The 17,713-nt window shown below is 45.4% G+C and overlaps 7 protein-coding genes across 7 annotated transcripts; 6 read left to right on the top strand and 1 right to left on the bottom strand.

Moving 5' to 3' along the window:
• Positions 1–406: 406 nt before the first annotated feature.
• On the top strand, positions 407–6,094 carry V865_000789 (uncharacterized protein; the record flags this gene model as incomplete). Its single annotated transcript, XM_066224617.1, has 4 exons — positions 407–595; positions 759–2,825; positions 2,887–5,082; positions 5,144–6,094. 4 exons carry the CDS (start codon positions 407–409, stop codon positions 6,092–6,094), a joined length of 5,403 nt encoding a protein of 1,800 aa, XP_066080714.1.
• Positions 6,095–7,226: 1,132 nt separating this feature from the next.
• Positions 7,227–8,776, top strand: V865_000788 (uncharacterized protein; the record flags this gene model as incomplete). Its single annotated transcript, XM_066224616.1, has 7 exons — positions 7,227–7,324; positions 7,542–7,567; positions 7,676–7,788; positions 7,882–7,973; positions 8,068–8,144; positions 8,243–8,361; positions 8,441–8,776. 7 exons carry the CDS (start codon positions 7,227–7,229, stop codon positions 8,774–8,776), a joined length of 861 nt encoding a protein of 286 aa, XP_066080713.1.
• Positions 8,777–9,755: 979 nt separating this feature from the next.
• Positions 9,756–10,903, top strand: V865_000787 (uncharacterized protein; the record flags this gene model as incomplete). The annotated part of the gene is made up of 3 exons (XM_066224615.1): positions 9,756–10,367; positions 10,460–10,659; positions 10,735–10,903. 3 exons carry the CDS (start codon positions 9,756–9,758, stop codon positions 10,901–10,903), a joined length of 981 nt encoding a protein of 326 aa, XP_066080712.1.
• A 296-nt stretch (positions 10,904–11,199) lies between these two features.
• On the bottom strand, positions 11,200–12,583 carry V865_000786 (uncharacterized protein; the record flags this gene model as incomplete). The annotated part of the gene is made up of 6 exons (XM_066224614.1): positions 11,200–11,406; positions 11,459–11,671; positions 11,736–11,813; positions 11,927–12,119; positions 12,230–12,331; positions 12,393–12,583. 6 exons carry the CDS (start codon positions 12,581–12,583, stop codon positions 11,200–11,202), a joined length of 984 nt encoding a protein of 327 aa, XP_066080711.1.
• A 265-nt stretch (positions 12,584–12,848) lies between these two features.
• Positions 12,849–14,738, top strand: V865_000785 (uncharacterized protein; the record flags this gene model as incomplete). Its single annotated transcript, XM_066224613.1, has 9 exons — positions 12,849–12,895; positions 12,953–12,993; positions 13,058–13,143; positions 13,198–13,313; positions 13,373–13,467; positions 13,534–13,547; positions 13,602–13,619; positions 13,773–14,272; positions 14,363–14,738. The coding sequence occupies 9 exons, from the start codon at positions 12,849–12,851 to the stop codon at positions 14,736–14,738; spliced, it is 1,293 nt and encodes a 430-aa protein (XP_066080710.1).
• A 747-nt stretch (positions 14,739–15,485) lies between these two features.
• V865_000784 (uncharacterized protein) lies at positions 15,486–16,268 on the top strand (the record flags this gene model as incomplete). Its single annotated transcript, XM_066224612.1, has 1 exon — positions 15,486–16,268. One exon carries the CDS (start codon positions 15,486–15,488, stop codon positions 16,266–16,268), a length of 783 nt encoding a protein of 260 aa, XP_066080709.1.
• A 392-nt stretch (positions 16,269–16,660) lies between these two features.
• Positions 16,661–17,413, top strand: V865_000783 (uncharacterized protein; the record flags this gene model as incomplete). The annotated part of the gene is made up of 2 exons (XM_066224611.1): positions 16,661–16,692; positions 16,762–17,413. The coding sequence occupies 2 exons, from the start codon at positions 16,661–16,663 to the stop codon at positions 17,411–17,413; spliced, it is 684 nt and encodes a 227-aa protein (XP_066080708.1).
• Between the last annotated feature and the right edge of the window lie 300 nt (positions 17,414–17,713).

Genomic DNA, 17,713 nt, shown 5'->3' with positions numbered 1-17,713 from the left:
AAATACAAACTTTCCCTTTATGGTTTTATAGTTTGTAATCAGAAATTTCTAATTCCACATTTAGACTTTGTTGTTTGTTCCATCGTTACTCGGAAAGGTGTCAAACAGGAAAGGAATACTTCAAGTCGCTCCTTGAACAGAAGTAGTTTGTTAACTTGATACAACAACTAGATATCAACGATATATTGGCCGATCTTACCTCATATACCACCGTTACTGCACTTGACAGATATACCAAGAAAGAAAGAAAGAAAGAAAGAAATGTCATATTTAGATGATATCTCGAAGTAACACCGACGAAAACAACAGACAATAAAGGAACAGATATATAAATACCACAGATCACATCTGTCTAAACATTTTAACGCACAAACCCAATCCCACTAGTGGAGATCCCTCAATGACAATGTATCCTGAAGCTGGGCCATCACGTCCCTCTTCCTCTTCAACTTCGTATCCCAGTAACGCTAGTAACAAGTTACCCCCTACACCTTCAGGATCTGGGAATGGGTTACCTCCAAGGGTATCAAGATGGGATGGTGAATATGATAGAGAAAGAGATAGGGAAAGGGATGAAAGGATAGGTGGTGGTTATGTAAGTTCAGTTTACTTCTTCTGTAGTTATACTTTCTTTCATTGTCCACATCCCATATCTTGTTATCTTCGACCCATTTTCGCTTTGTTTCCTTTCTCCTTTTTCCATCTCCACCACCACAATGGGACGGAACAAGACTAATAGACGTAATAATCGTAAACAGCCTACTTCCTCTAGCTCATCCTCCTCTCGGCCTTATGCCATTCCACCATGGCAGAATCGCGCACCCCGACCAGGAGGTAGTAATGTCTATCGACCTCATTCCTCCTCTGGACCTGGACCCGGCTCTCGACCTAGGAGTCTGACACCATCGCCACCACGTAGAATACCCTATGATCGAGAGCGCGAACGAGATCGTGAGAGGGAGAGGGAGAGGGAAAGAGATAGGGATAGATTTGATGTTCGAGATAGGTTAAGTCTTGACTCACCCGGTGCTCCCTATCGATCGTCGAATGGTCCAGATGGTCTCCCACCAAGAAGAGTGTCAGGTTATGCTCCCCCTCCAAGGGATAGAGAACCAAGTTGGTCATCTAGATGGAGAGATGACAGGTATCCCCCGAGAGAAAGGGAGAAGGATGATCTTCGTTCATCCGTACCTTCAAGATATCCTCCCCCACCACCACGCTCACCACCATCTGCTCCTAGAGGTCCAAGGTCAGGATCAGTATCCGCATCTACCGCTCAAACTCCTCCCTCATATTCTTCCAGATTACCTTCCACCTCTGGTCCAAGTAGATCGAATAATTATACTCCGAATAGAGATTCTTTCACTTCTCGTCAATTCGATAGATCGGTCAGTGTCGGTGGAACGGGTCCTGGACCCGGCGGTCCTTCGACATCTCGTCCTGTATCTCCTTCACTCTCTGCTTCTGGAGCACAAACGCGGCTTAGAGGTTCGTCCAGTCCAGTTGAGAGTAAGAGACCTAGAGACACGGATGGCCCCTCTAGTGTACCTACTTCGCAAATTCCTGTACCTGACGTCGAGCCATCAGCGGAAGAACATGATTTGGAAGAGGGAGAAGTGATTTCACCTGTGCAAGCTACGAGGGTACCTTCTTGGTCGTATGATGAGAGATCTAGAAGGAATTTTACACCTCCTCGAGATCGTGAGAGAGATAGGTGGGATCGGGATAGAGCGAGGGAAAGGGATAGAAGACCTCTTTCACCACCTTTACCATCATCTACTTTTGGTACTAGAAGAAATCTTGACGATACCTGGACTCATAGTAATAGGAATGATAGAAATAGGAAAAGAAGCTCCTCGAACCCTCCTGCAAGATGGAATGTAGAAGATGGTCACGGTCAGGAACTGTCATCGTCGGTATCAATGCCTTCGCAACGATCACCTAGAAGATCAATAGGTCAACCAGAAGAAGGAGAAGTAGCTACTGTCCGGGCTACTATACGAGATGATCAGATGCAAAAGGAGGTTGAAGATGAAGAGAAGAAAGTGGATAGACCACCTACACCACCTGTACCGCCCCCTGCGACTCGGAATGATACTGCGAATAGTACCTTGGACGTTGAGGATATACCTTCAAGACCTGATACACCATCTCTTCCACCTCCACCTGCTGATCAACCATCATCGTCGTCACTGGCACTCCCTGCATCGGTATCTTTGTCAGATGGGCCGACGGCAAGAACGAGGATGGATGTGGAAGCTATACCTGAAATATCTACATCTGAGGATACGAACAATATTCCTGCTATTGATATTCATGGGGAACCAATACGTTCGGATGAAGAGACGAGAATGAATGTTCGGATATCAGAGAATGATGCGAGTAGTGATGATGTTTCAAGGAACGATAATTCGGCAATGAAAGCTGGTCAACAGGATGTACAGAAGGATCAACCACATGTCGAAGCTGAAAAGCAAGATATCGAAAGATCCCAGGATACTGTTGATACTCCGATGGAGGTCGATGAACCTATAGTACCAGAATCCACATTGTCAAAGGAAGACCTAGTTATGGAAGGCGAAGCAAAGACACCAGCGTCACCTCAACAGACTTTGCCTAATGGTCATGTTGAAGCCGTTATCGATACATCGCTTGACAACGAGACTGTTCCGGGGTTGAAGGAAGATACAGGCAACGGTATCGCTCAGACAGAACCCAACTCTCCAGTCCTCGCTCTACCTACACGCAGCTCACCTACAGAAGCTGCTAATCACTCTGTGTCTCTCATCCAGCAGACCTCTTCTGTGTTGGAAACGGTACAGACTGTAAGTAATTCGCGTGCTCTCATACAGGTGGACATGAACGCTGATACGGAACCTGATGCAGGAGGCTAAGCTTGGTCACGCTTCCACCATTGCGGTGTCCCACGACGAAGTAGAGTCCGCTGTAGTTCAGGTCCAATCTCCTACAACCATCACCTCCGACAAAGTTGCCATTCCCGAAACTCCAGCCAGTCCACCGGCACGGCGTGTTACTATTGCTGAACGAAGAGCTGTCCAATTGCCTTCTACCAACGGACCATTGTCATCACCCTTTGGCGACAGTGAACCCAGAAAAGATCCAATGCCTACAGCATATTCCACTTCAACGGATGCGGAGACTGAAGCTGGACCCAAGACCGCAGATATCGACGAAGCGGATACACCTATATTGGAAGACGCACCTGAAGAGATCAAACAAGCCAATCTCATCGCTGCTATCAAAGCTAGGCAGACAAAGCAGACTATCACCTTTGATCCGGTGTCCATCATAGCTTGGAATGTATCGGCTGCCCCTGCACACTCATCCCGAGTAATAGCGAAAGATGACAACGACCGTTCGGTGATGTTGAAGAAGACCACCTGGCCGCTTAGCCGCCAACAACGCATCGTAGCGAAACTTGTAGCTAGCACGCTTTCACGGGAGAAGGAAGATCTCGCAGCCAAATCTGAGAGACTGAAGAACGAATACCTCGAGCTCGATCAAGAATGGCAAGAACATTGCAACTTCCTAGATTCGCTCATGGAGAAACGTGGTGAAGTCCCGGCGGATCTGTATTCTGTTCCTGGTGCTTTGCCTGTTGTCACGCCCGGTCCAGTCGCACCTACCACACCACTACCTGAAGATCTGTATAATGCCCGAGGTAATAGACGAAGAGGTGCGGGAGATGCTGTACATACCGAGGCAGAGTTCGAAGCGATCCTCGCTGGTCTTGCTGATACAGCAGCGAAAGATCCGACCTATCGAGCCAATAAGACTTCAGCTGTTGTTCCCGATATGCTACTGGACGAAGAACGTAAACTTCGGTATGACGATGATAATGATCTAGTGGAAGATCCACTGGCATTCTACGATTTCAAAGGTAACGCAGAACCTATATGGACGACCGAAGAACGTGCTATTTTCGTTAGAAGATATATGGCTTATCCGAAACAATTCGGTAGAATCGCTGATGGTATCCCCAACAAGTCTGCTTCCGACTGTGTATTGTACTACTACCGTACGAAGAAAGAGGTGGATTATAAGGGCATGTTAGCTAGTAAACGTGGTGGAGGTAAGAAGAAGACTATGCCGATCAAGAAGGGAGGTAAAAGTTCTGCTCTTTTGGCCGATATGGATAGACAGAAACCGACTGTCTCAAATGAAGTCAATACACCTGGCAGAGGAGGTCGAGAAAGGGAAGAGTCGGTTATACCTGGCACGAGCGCTAGAAAAGGTAAAACAGTGGGGACTCCTGCCGAAGGAAACGGACCCGGACGAAGAAGGAAGACAACCGCACCTAGTATCGCTTCTACTACCAACGACGATGATGAGAAGCTTGACTCGAATGTCACTTCTAGAGCAGGAAGTGAAGCTCCTTCGGTCATCACTTCGAAAGCTAAGATGAGAGTGACGATGAAGACTGCTAAACGCCCTCGAGTCAGCTCTATATCGGAAATCAACGCTGCTCGTCCATCTGTACCTTCCACTCCTTCCGCTCTCACTGTTGTTGATCCCATGTCTTCAACTCCTACTGTTCCGGTCACCGCTACTACGATCACACCCGGTCCAGCTCCTGTCACATCCGTTGCAGGCGCAACACCTACGAATGAATCTCTCGATCCGACAACCGCTCAATCTGAGCTGCTTCCTCCAGTCAAACGAGCAGGTAAACGACGGAAGGTTCTCGCGGACACGTCTGAGGGTACGATTGATCCCAATGCTACTCCTATCGCCAACTCGATTTCCACTCCTGGAGCTACTCCGACGGGTACAGGATCAGCAGAGAAACCTACCAGACGGTCAGCGACCAACTCGTATTGGTCAGTGGAGGAGAAGAGGAGGGTGAAAGAACTTGTTTTGGTTCATGGCGCGGATATCAAAGCGATCGCAGCTGAGTTGAAGGGTAAATCAGAAAGACAAGTCGGGAATTTCTTGGAAGGACATAGAAACGAATTGGTAGATGGGACTGGGGCGCCCCTCCCTCCGTTGAATCTGGGAGGCATCAAAGCTGAAGAAGATAAGAGGAGTTTGACTGGGAGGGTATCACCGGTAGCTAGTTTAGTAAGTTCATTTCATCACACGTTTGCGAATTGTACTGACAGCTCACACTTTGTGTTTATAGTCCGGAAGCGAAACCTTCCGTTCTGCTCAACCCACTCGAACGATCTACGATGCCTACCCATCATTCATGAGTCAAGATCGATACGAACCTAGGTTAGGCATGTTCCCTCCTAGTCCACCTCATGCACCTGCTACAGCCACACCAACGATACAGTCCGGCGGTATCCCGGATTCTAGCCCTTTGAAACCTGTCTCTCGGACGGGCGGCATGCGAATATCAGCGTTACTCAATGACGATGCACCTGCATCTTCTTCCATCGTCGATAGACGACCGTCAACCGCTCACTCCAATCCGGATACCATCGATGCCGCATCGGATGGTACAGTGGACGAACGGGATATAGACGGAATGACCAGACCTTCACCTAGATCTGGCGCGCCGGTACCCACTTCGGCTGCTGCTTATGGAAGGTACGACCAGAGACCGGATCTTGACCGTTATCGGTCCTCATCCTCCCTGCCAGCTGCCTCGCCATATCCTTCGAGTACGACATCATGGTCGAATGGGACATCCAGAAATGATATCTATTCTCACAGAGCGGGAACTACCACTCCAGTCCCTATACCATCTATGACACATAGACCATCTTGGTCTGATACCAATGCTCATCATTCGCCTCATGCTGTACCACCTGTACCCGTGCCTGTAGTACACCGATCAAATTCTTACGCACACGCACCGAACGGGAATTATGATTCATCACATCACAATGATAACCATCATCACCATCACCATCAGCATCAACATCATGGTGTCTCACCATATCCTCCAGATCGATCATACGCTCGTGACTTTCCACATCACCATCATCAGCATCAACATCAACATCAAAACAGCTTACCGCCCTTGAAAAGCACTGTCGGTCCACCTCCTCTGATGGGACCTGGGAATCGTACTCATACTAGTAATCATGGGAATTCGGGTGCCTCGACGCACCGTCCATACGAGTAAGTTTTTAGTCTGATTTCCGAGGAAAAGGTACCATCAAATGATCGGGGTACTACGGAAATGTTCAGATCGTGTCATGTTTGTATACTGTTTCTATTTGTTTTGGTGCATAATCGAGTATTGTTCGTTTGTCTATGGTATTCTATCGAGTTCTCATGTTGTATTTTTATATCATATTAGAATGTAAGATGTTAGGTGTCAAACGGATAGATACGAACAGTAAATATATATATATATATATATATATATATATATAGTGTAATCGTTATGCACTATATAGGAGATCGACGTGGGCATGATGATCTTACCACTTCTGAAGGTACGTATGCTAGATACCTTTAGTTCCGAAGGGCTCAGAAAATCGAGACAAAGACGGATCATCGAGAATGCAATGGTCTAATGGATTATTCAACGGACCCGAAGAGTGCCTGGTTTGACTTGATTTGTTGGTCACACCTCACATGCATAAAACAGTCCAGATCCAGATATGGATATAGATATAGATATGGATACGGGATGCGAAAGATAATGGGACCGCATGGTACAATTATCATTATCATTATCATTGACGACGATCAAATCTCAAGATCTCATTTCGACAATAACAGAGTTACAGCCCAATAAGGACGTCCGTCGCTTGATTCGTATTCGGCTGGGTTAAACGAGCAGTTACATACATGACAGTAAGATTAAGGGAATGTTAAACTTAAATTACTGAATCTACTCGTGTTGGAACTGGAAATCCATATATACATATATACACTACTCTACAAACTTGATTCATACCTACCTATATCTACAGTACTGTCCAACTTATCCAAACACCATTGTAAGGTAGGAACGACATCACCTGCTTTCGGATTGATCTTCATCGGACTACCAATATAGTGTCACCGTTATATAAAGGATAAAAACGAATCGAACGAAGCGGCTATCCGAAAGGAAAGAGGATATAGTCAAAGGATCGAATGATCTGAGAATCCTCATTGCAAGTAATCTTATAGCTACGACTGTCAAAATCATATCTGGAAGATACCGACAGATAGGCATCTTGTCTTGACCGGACACTCATACAGCCCAATAAACAAATCTCACAGGAAAAGAGGAGGTCATTACAATCAGATCAGAGTTCGCGATGTCAGACGTAGAAACTATCTTGGCTAGTGGGATGACCACACCGTCAAGGAGGGGTTGGAAAGGGACGATCGCTGTTGATATGGATGATGTTCTATGGTGAGTACAGTAAAGCCATCGTCCTTCTCATGGTTTCATTCCATCATTCCACTCTCATCTTTGTTGGGGATTGGGTCGCCTTCACCTTGATCCTGAATAAAAGATCGGGAACATCGGGAAGGCTGAGGCACTAAGCAGGCGTCGTGGTCGTGCTTTCCTTCTCTCTTCCTTCACAAGCTGATCACAGATATTACGTTGCTACAATTCGATCTCACAGTCAAACAAATGCTACGATAGTACATAGTAAGTGCATTCATCCATCCCATGCAATACCATGCCATCGCTTGGGAAGTATGATCTGATTTGGAGAACCTGCATGCTGATATCTACGAATATCTTTCACTCGTACAGTGCACAACGAATTATTCGATACTCAACCTCCATTGACTTTGGCTGATTTTAAGAATTACTTATATTGGATGAACAGAGGGTGGGGCACGCCGGAGGAGACAGTCGGAATGGTTGTGGGTAAACCTTCCAAACTTACCTTGCTCAGCTATTCCTCATCTCGCATTACGGTTGGAACTGACTCGATGTTGTGTTCGATGACGATGCAGGCGAAGCTGTATCAAGGTGGTCTATACATGCGAGCACCCCCGGTTGAAGGAGCTAAAGAGGGATTGAAACGTTTGAAAGACCTGGGTTACAAGTGTGTATTCTTCTTGCATCACACTATATCTGTCCCAAACATCTGGAATAAACCACTGGGCTGGCTCGCAGACTGATACTGCAATATTTCACAGTCTGATCATCATAACAGCTAGATCGGAAAATCAGAGAACAGGGACAGAAGATTGGATAGCCGAATATTTACCTGATAGTGAGCATCGCTACGGTCGCTTCCCTAAGTCACTTTGACTCGAACTTTTGCCAGAGCTTCGGGAGATGATCTAGTGCAGTGCTGATTAAATGAGATAGTATTCGATGAGATACATTTCACCGGGGCGTTCCAGCATCTTGAACCTACTCGCGAAGAGAAAGAGGGTCATGTAGCTAGGAAAGCGGTGGTATCGCATCATAAACGATCGAAAGCTGAGGTAGGTCAGATTTATCGTATGACAAGAGACAAACAAAATGGACAGTATAGCTTACATGATCTGGTTTACAACTTGTTAGATAATACATACCACCTCATCATTATTCCTTATTGACGATTCCTCCGAAAACGCCTACGACGTCTCAACTTCCACCTATCCGCACGAAGGGCCTACGAAGGTATTACTGTTTGGTGATTATCCATGGAACGCCATTGTCCACGATCCATCCAAGAAGTCGCCGATAGAAGGCATGACTTATCATGAGAAGCAAGAGAAAGGTTTGTTGGACGAGTACGAGAAGTTGAGGGAACAGAGGATAAAAGATGGTTGGTTACCTCCTGGCGTGGAAAGGGTTGGGGACTGGGGAAAGGTGGTGGAGTGGGTGGAGAGGTTCGATCATGCTAGGCAAGAGTAAAAACCTAGAAGGCAATATCTCGATTAAACAGAAAGGAGATCAGACTTGTCCATTTTTCGTGGCATAGGGCTTGCAAGGAAGATAGACAGAATCAAATATGCTCAAACAAGGTCAATATCACTTTATCATACCTGTTCATAAGATACGATACCAATTTGATACCCTCATGTGAATGCCATACTGTTGAAAATGTCGTTGTAATTGCTGGGCTTTTCGGATCTCGCTCATGGCTTACGAAGAGTCGAAAGGAGAGGGACCGTTGAAGGCTGAGGACCAGTGTGAGGACATAGAGTGACACTGTAACATGCTTCCCTCTGCATCCTTCAGGAGATGCGGTGATCGCCGATCAAGCTAAAATTGGGCCAGGAACGGAAAGGAAGGGGTGATCATTTCTGGAAGATTTCTGGGTACTCTCGGTAACGTGGCTGCTTTCGTTTTCGTTGGTTATAATCACGCCATAATGCGAAATATCCTCTATCGACTTAGAAATAATCAACTCAATCAACTGAGCTCCCCTTTGTTATTTCCAAGTATAAAGTGACGTCTTATGAAACCACCTCACTCACTCACTCACTCAAAATGGAACCATATAACGTGATCAACCCCATCCATAAAGGGAAAAAAAGGTTGTTCTTGAGATCGTCGATCCAAGCATATTCGCCATTTTGCGACGTGATCATTTGGTTTAGCTCGCACGCCCTTGCACTTTCAATGGCGAATATAAAATGTAAATGGTGAAAATGGTGCAAATAGGTGAAACGCATAGTAATACTTGCGTGCTTGATGATATTAGTTGATTGATATATATAACAACGCATGTAAGCAGGCATCCTTTGGCCTTGTTGTTTATTCCCCACTTACAACGATCAACAACTGAATCACTAATCTCAGAGCGAGATCCATCCCAAGAAAAAAAAAACGCACTGAGCATCGCCAAGTCAAAAAGTCCACTCCCATCTCATATAAAGCATCATCCAAAATGGCCTTCGCATTAGCCACCCATACTCTCGCTCATCACTTCTCCAATAAACAATCTCATCTCCCCTCGACCTCCTCGTCTTCTTCATCGTCGTCATCAAAGATGATTAGCAATCATCCTGATTCAGATATAATACCTTCAGTGATATACGATGCGTTATCCACTGAACACACCAGAGGTAGATCGACAGAAAGGAAATTAATACATTCATCATCACCTTCACCACCTGCTTCTCGACGTGCGTCCGACGCGGGTCCCACCTCTCCTTCTGGCTCTTCACATGTGAACGCCGAAGTCGTTCATTCCCATCATACTCTACCACCTACCACAGATGAAATTTCAAACGATCCAATCCTCTATCTACCTCCCCTCTTATCACCTTTACCCGAACACCACATCCACGAACAACAACAAAACGAAAAGGAGAAGGAGAAGGATTCGACGACTCAAGTCCTGGTCAAAGTGGTAGAAGCTTTAAAAGGGTTTGAAACTAGATTACCTGATATCGATCCTGCCAGTTTAGCTTTACATCAGGCTTTACATCATTTTAAACCTTGGGATGAAGATTATGCTTCAACGCCATATGATGAGGCGTTCAACTGGTCTGCTTTGGTGAGTCGATCTTCTCCCCCCTGCTGCCTGCTGAAACCAGCAATGAAAGTATTTAGTATATAACGCTGATGGCTGTCTTCCTTTTTTCTCAGTCCCTACCTAAAGCTATCGAAAGAGAATGGTACTGTGTAGTATTCCGCTCACGTCGTAAACCCGAATCATCCAATTTATCACTCTATCGAGCCGATCGAGAGGCTCATGAGGAAGCGGTGAAAAACGGTGGATTGGTCATGTACTGGTATGGCGTTCCTGATCATACTGGTCTCAACCTGGCTACTTGCATTTGGCAAAGGTAAGTCTTATCCCTTGACAAATACATATATCGTATAAATGAATACTGACTAATTGGTTGGTTGTTATTGTATAGCCGAAGACACGCAATCAAAGCTATCTCGGGACCGAAACATATGAAAGCTATGAAAGAGACTGAAGGTGCCTACGAGACTTATCAATTGGAAAGATGGATTCTAAGTAAGAAAGCTGGTAAAAGACATTTACAGTTGAAGAAATGGGTTAGTGGGGATGTAGGATGGTAAAACCCGACACAAATTGCGGGATTTATCGAGAGTTGTTTATAGCATACTACCTACCATAAGAAGTGAAAACATAAAATACAATTTGGGTCATTTGTCGGACATAGCTTAAGCTTGTATTGTACATAATCAAAATCAGTCGATAAAACGGATCAGATATAACAGTTGTACATAGATATGTAGACAAAATAAGATGCATTACGCAGTATATCGCTCATCGCCATGTCATGCCATGCCAAGCCACCTATAAATGAAGACATCTCCCAGTTATTGCATCTAGCCATGATGGGTCGAGCTCCCTACGCAGATACCTCAATACCGACTACTTCAGCTAACATCCTCTCTTTGTCAGGTTGAGTTAATGGTCCAGGAGGTAACTGATTTTGGTTTAACCAGTTAAATGATTCTTCGATCAACGTATCGGTGAGGGGTATACCTTGAACTGCAAGGAGTCTGATTAGATTGGATACAGTTGAGATAGCCTGTCTACCTTCAGGTGGGATATCCTACATCGAACCAATTCAGCTGCCATATACCACATGAAGAGACATCACTCACATCATTCTTATCGCTATATACACCCTCAGAATCAAACCCTTCTCCACCTTCCCTCTTCTCCTGCGAAGTACCGTTCGATACCCACACGTAGCCGTTCAAGCCTAATATCACGTCTACGCCTGTGGGTCCGCATGGTGGAGGAATGTGGTGGAAATGCGATTTGAGACGACGGATCAGTTGAGGTGGCACAGTGAGAAGTTGACCATTACGTAGCTGATGAATGCCATCAGCGATAAGTCCTTATCGTTATGACAGGTTGATTGACGGTGTAACTCACTTTACCATACTTCAGTGATCTAGTATGTAACGACATTGCACCATCACCGAAGAAAGCTTGGACTTCAGCAACCAGTAACTAAGGTGGTCACGATTGATTCATTAGCCTCTATCCCCCCTTTACATGCACAATAGAAAGGTGGTCGATCATGCTGAAGCCGATAAAGGGGATAAAGGATATAATCTACTCACATTTCCTTCAGCTAAAAACTCTCTCATTTTCAATGCATCACTCTCGATCTTCCTTCGTTGTACACCACCAGGCAAGTTCACAGAGGATAACATCAACACAGCATCTTGTCGCCCGTTCGCATCGACTCTCCATCTCTGAGGCCCCACTTCGACAATTCGTCCGATTACTAGATCTCCTACTTCCGGAACGTATCTGAGAGTATCGAAAATATTGATCAGTATGTTTAGATAGCAGACAAGGTCCAGCCCCTTTGTCTGAAAGTTAGAGGCAATATCATTTGAAATTGTATTCATAGGACTCACTTTGATCGAACGGGTTTGACGGATATCAGTTTATTAACCCTCTCTATCGTACCTGTGACACTTGAGATGACATTGGTCTCTTCAACGTATGTTCCGTGACCCCTATCAGCAGTAAAGATAAGCTATCCTTCCATCAATGATGAGTCCATATGGTACTACCTACCTCATGTATTCCTTGGAGCTAGTTATCATCTCTCCTGGAGTGACGATGTTCCTCCTACTTGGTCCGGCACCAAATTCATCTTCGTCTAAATCCATAGCCTCTAATTCAGCTGGACGTCTCCGATGAGTGGACGGTATATCATCTGAGAAGGATTGAGTGGAAGAAGGTGGTATGTTCTTGATTGTGAACATGATGTTTGTTCTCCCTCTCGAGATTGTAAGGAGTAAAGTATGTTGAGTTGAGAAAATGATGCATTCAACTGATGATCGCAATAGGCGAAGAAAGTTAAGATGGACCTGCGGACATCCCAGCCATCTCCGCGTTCGTTGCCACCGAGAACATGACGATTGCCGATGTTTTATGTTGACATTTTACACGTTCGAATACTCTGTTCTCCTTGAGAGAATACATAACCATAGCTACCAGGAGCTACCCCAAGCTGCTTGATCCCTCAAGATGACCACCCAACCAAAAGACCTGCTTCTTCTCGTCTGGGTACACGGGTAAGCCGTTCTTCTTTCCTATGTGTCTGTATTCTAGCTGATTGATGTGACTCTCAGTTTCAAAGGTAACGACGTGACGTTCGAGTCATTCCCGGAACGTGAGCTTTCATGTAATCTCGTGGGAATGTGAGACTTCAAGCTGACGGATCTACATTGACACAGGCATATCCCATTTACTAGCTACGACCCACCCGTCACTCAAAGTGGAAAGCCGTGTATTTCCAGCCTATCAAACCCGGGGCGAACTGGTGAGCTATCGTGCCGCATCGCGTCAAAGGAGAAGTAGCTGACAAGTGGAATAGACGGCAGCGACGTTAGCATTTGTAGATTGGTTGACTGAATTAGTGGTGAACCTAGAAAACGACCATGGAGCAGGTGGAGGAGCTGGAAAGGCAAAGGTGGTCTTGATGGGACATTCGTGAGCTGATTACCACGCCTTCTGGTCCTGGAGTCATAAGCTGAATATCATGGATATAGTATGGGAGGACTATTGATTGCTGATGCTGCAAGGGATATTGCGAGTAATACGAGAGAAGGAGATATGATGTGGCCTAGGATAGTGGGGATACTAGGTGAGCTGGTTTGGGGCTGATAGCTCCTGCATCTAGCTAACGAGAACTCCATTCTGTCTTTTTCAGCTTTCGATACTCCTGTGAGTGCCTCTGTGCTATCGGATTATGGACCTGCGCGCTGATATAAGATATAGTATCTCGGTTTGCATCCTGTAAGTCCATAGCGATGTTACAAATGAAACGAACAACTAATCATCACTTTGCTCCCTCATCTTTGGTACAACAGCATACATTTGTGAGTCATTGAGGTCAACTGCGTCCGATGGAGACCCGCTTCGCTGCTGACTTTTCTCTCAATTCTACAGAAACATCACCTATCCCAAGCCGCATCCTACGTCGACCAGGCTCGTAATATCGCCTCTACCGTCGGCATGCTGTCGCCCATGGCTCTAGGGTTGGGATTTGGGAAATTTGGAAAGAAGACGGAAACCGCTCCAGAAGCTGGACCATCGAATAGTCGGACATCCTCGAGCGGGAAGGGCAAGGAGAAGGAAACCGAAACTGCCGTTTTACCCAATGCCTCATCCTCAACTACCGAAACAACAACAACTGCCAGCTCCTTCTGGTCGAAGATACCTTCGATGGCTGCACCATCTAGTAAAACAATGTACGGTCTAGGCGCCGCCGCTTTGGGTGCTGTAGCTTTGGGCACAGCCTATTATCGAAGGGAAGATTTCATCACGGGATGGAAATGGGGGTACGATCATATGACTTTCGTGAAGAATTTATGGGACGACGAGGGCATGAAGAACAGGCTGGTGGCTATACATGAGTTGATAGTAGGCAGGAAGATAGTATTCCATAAGTGAGTTCTTTGCGTTCTTTCCCTCGATACGTTTCGACTGCATTTGAAGAAGGGACACAGATTTACTGAATGAGCAATCGTGACGAATAGCTACTACACCCATTTGCCTTCCTCTCCACCCACTCAACTAGTCTCACGGACATTCGCTATCCTCCCACCGATGACGCACCCATTGTACAAACATTTCGATACGGCTTCGAACACCATAGCGAAAGATGAAGTCTCAGCTCACATGGGGATGTTCAACCCTAAGACTAACGATGGGTTCTACGATCTAGGTCTAGAAGTGGTCAGGGTGATAGGTGAGAAGATCGAGGAGGAGGGAGTGGGTAGATCGGAGGTTAAAGGATTGGACGAAGTTCTAGCCGATTTGGACCATCCCGAATCTCAAGCGAAAGAGAAAGAGGATGGGGAGTGGGGAGTGGAAAAGGATGAATCGGGGCATGAGGTGTGGGTGGAGAAGTAGGTTTAATGCCGACTGTATGTTGAAGGAGTTTATCTTGTTACTCTCATATTGCCTTTATGAAGGATGTTGTACTCTGACCATGTCAAGTACCTATCACCTTTCATTCGCCCGATGGATATATTGCGGTGATAGAAAGTTTATTGCAGACTCTGAATGTGGAGTAAACGCTCATGTACAATAGAAGAATTACACAGAGCACAAGAAGAACTAGCTTCCCGTTTCGAACCATCCTCTTGATCATTGTGACAATCCTTTCTCAGGTGTTTCGACTTCTTATTCAGAAGCTGAACTCACTATTTGGCAATTTCAGTATCAATGTAAAACCTACTGAAACTGCTGTACTAAATCTGCTCAGACTGAAATATCAAATACCATATACCATAAGTACCAATCATTCAAGACCTTATCGCGAAATAGCTCACACGAAGATTACTTCATCGAGCTGAAGTTCTCGGTACAAGGTATTCGAGTACTGGAAACATGACAGACCAAATTGGTAGTCTTGGCCGTAGCGCTCTCCTCTACGCCGGTGAGTCTGCGTCCCCACCCTCTTGCAGTAATAGATATATAACCGAAAACATAAGTCGATCTTGCTGAATTCTTGCCCCGCCTCATATCATCGTCTGGCAACAGACACGCTGTTCACCGTTGAAGACCATTACAGACGATGTATCGATACTGCTTTTCTGGGAGTCGAACGACTGAGCCAGTCTATACGTGACCCCGAGAATCAGCAACTTTCCCAAGATGCTGCAGCGGTCAGCGGTATGTCAGAGATACGATAAATATCGGTGTTCCCTCCTAGGATTCCGTGAACTTCATCCTGGTAGAATGATACTGAACGAAAATGGACACTCAAGTGTACATTCTGGGGCCAATTCAGAGTCGGACTCGGTGTCAACTTTGAGAGAGCTTGAGCAGAGATGGAAATGCGCAGAGAAGGATTTGGTCTTCTGTAAGATTCAGAAATGGGACCAAGAATTCAGGAGGGTTCTGAAAAGCTCTATACAAAGCACGAAATTGGTAACGGCTTCTTTGCGAGGGAGTATGAACACAGCCCATATCACTGAAGAGGAGAAGGCAGAAGAAGTAGACAGTAAGGCCATACCGAACAATGACTCAATTGCGAATTTGGATGAAGTCGGAGATCGATTATTTGACGATGAGTTCAGATCTCTACTCGATGTGGATCTTCAAAAATTCATCGAAGGCGCTTCCACAACAGGACAAAACGAGCAGAAAGATACCAACCGAGCTAGTTCGACAAACGACCATCCAAGTGTAGGTGCGACCAAACGCCTCAACGAAGTATATTCCTCGCTTGAGAAGGCGGAATCCTCCTACAGAAGGCTGGAATCCTTCCTATGGGAGAGCGAACAGAATCTGTCTGATCCTAATCTTCATAAAAGGTACAACAAGACTCTGAGGCAGGATATAGGTTTGTGGGATGAATGGATATCAATGAGAGAAGACGTATCGATGATTACAGAGTGTCACAGTGATATATCGAGCTTGAGTCACATAATGTGAAAATCTCCTACATATTGGTGGTTGAATTACTCTATTGTAGTCTCCATGAAGCACCTCTTTACATCGTGTGTGCATGCATTGCAGTGATGCCATACCATAGAGCTACTTGCTTATTTATAATTGTGTTGTCTTGTGACAAAGTTTTGCGAATCCGAGACAGTTGAAAGGGCTGTATACACAAAAGATCTCAGAACCTACATAGCTTCAAATATCCTTTCATGTACTAGGAAGTGAAATTGTAGGTTACGAGTCACAAATCACAAACAGACTCGGTCTTTCCAAGGTTATATACAAGCACTGCTATTCTCACTGTTTCATTCTGACTTCCCACCTTCCCCTCTTCTATACAGTAGCTTTCTCCTCCATACAGTATTTAAATTGATAGAGTGAAAATGGCTTCTACCGCATCTAATTCCACAGTATTGTGCGTTTGTCCGATACATTTCAGTTTCTCAACTTGTCGACTGACCTATTGATTGCAATTTGAACTTAGCCCACTCTCATATCTATCCATCGAGGATCATTATAAAGCCGTAATCGCCTTAGGTAACTCAACAAATGCGGAACTCAGACATCCCACCCTATCAGATCAAGAGATCCAAACTCAGTGCAGCAAATTCGAGAGCGGGACCCAGAGCCTCTTGGAGAGAAACAGGTTACCAGAAGTGGCCAAGTGGATCGAGACTGTGAGAAGCTCGGGATCCGCATACGCAACTGAATTTAGTAGATTCTCATGGTGGGCTGAGGAATTACAGAAGATAAGTGACGAATATGAGAAAACGGCTCTGCCCAACTGGCGATTTACTAAAGCGTTTGAAGGGAGATTAACGGATTGTATCGAATCGACGAAGAAGGTAATGCCTTTATTGAGGGAGTATGAAGCTAGTCTCCTATCACCATACTCACTGACAGAAGATATGATAGGTAGCGTCAAACGATCTGTCTTTGAAACTGATGAGAAATACAGGAGACTTGAAGAGATCAATAGTAATAAATTGCTTGATCCAACGCCTACGCCTGCACCTCCTCACCGATTGGTACCCACTACAAGCTCTGAAGATAAGTGGAAAGAATGGATGGACATGAGTAATGATGCCCTGACTGTTGGGAATGCCAAATTGCAATTTGTGAGAGACAACATTTGATTGGAAAGGTATAGCATATAAATACTTCACGATGGTAGCTCCATACGACCATGCCATTACATACTTGTAGGGCATGCACGAAATTGGCATATTTCAGTACTACAGCTGCTCGAAGCAATGTCAAACAGACCGGAAATGTAGTCCCATCTTGGTCCTTTGCAGCACATCGTCAGGCTACATCCTTACAGTGATTCGAACTGGGTTGGGCTGTGCTCACGAAGCAAAGGGCCCTCCGGTTGTCTGTACAGATGGGTCAGAATGACGTCCGTACATTGCATTCCTTTCACATACTTTCAGTTT

This window comes from Kwoniella europaea, chromosome 1 (assembly GCF_036810445.1).
Source record: "Kwoniella europaea PYCC6329 chromosome 1, complete sequence".
Taxonomy (NCBI): Eukaryota; Fungi; Basidiomycota; class Tremellomycetes; order Tremellales; family Cryptococcaceae; genus Kwoniella; species Kwoniella europaea.
The sequence above is the reverse complement of the archived record's forward strand: the minus strand, read 5'-3'. Positions and strand labels throughout refer to the sequence as shown.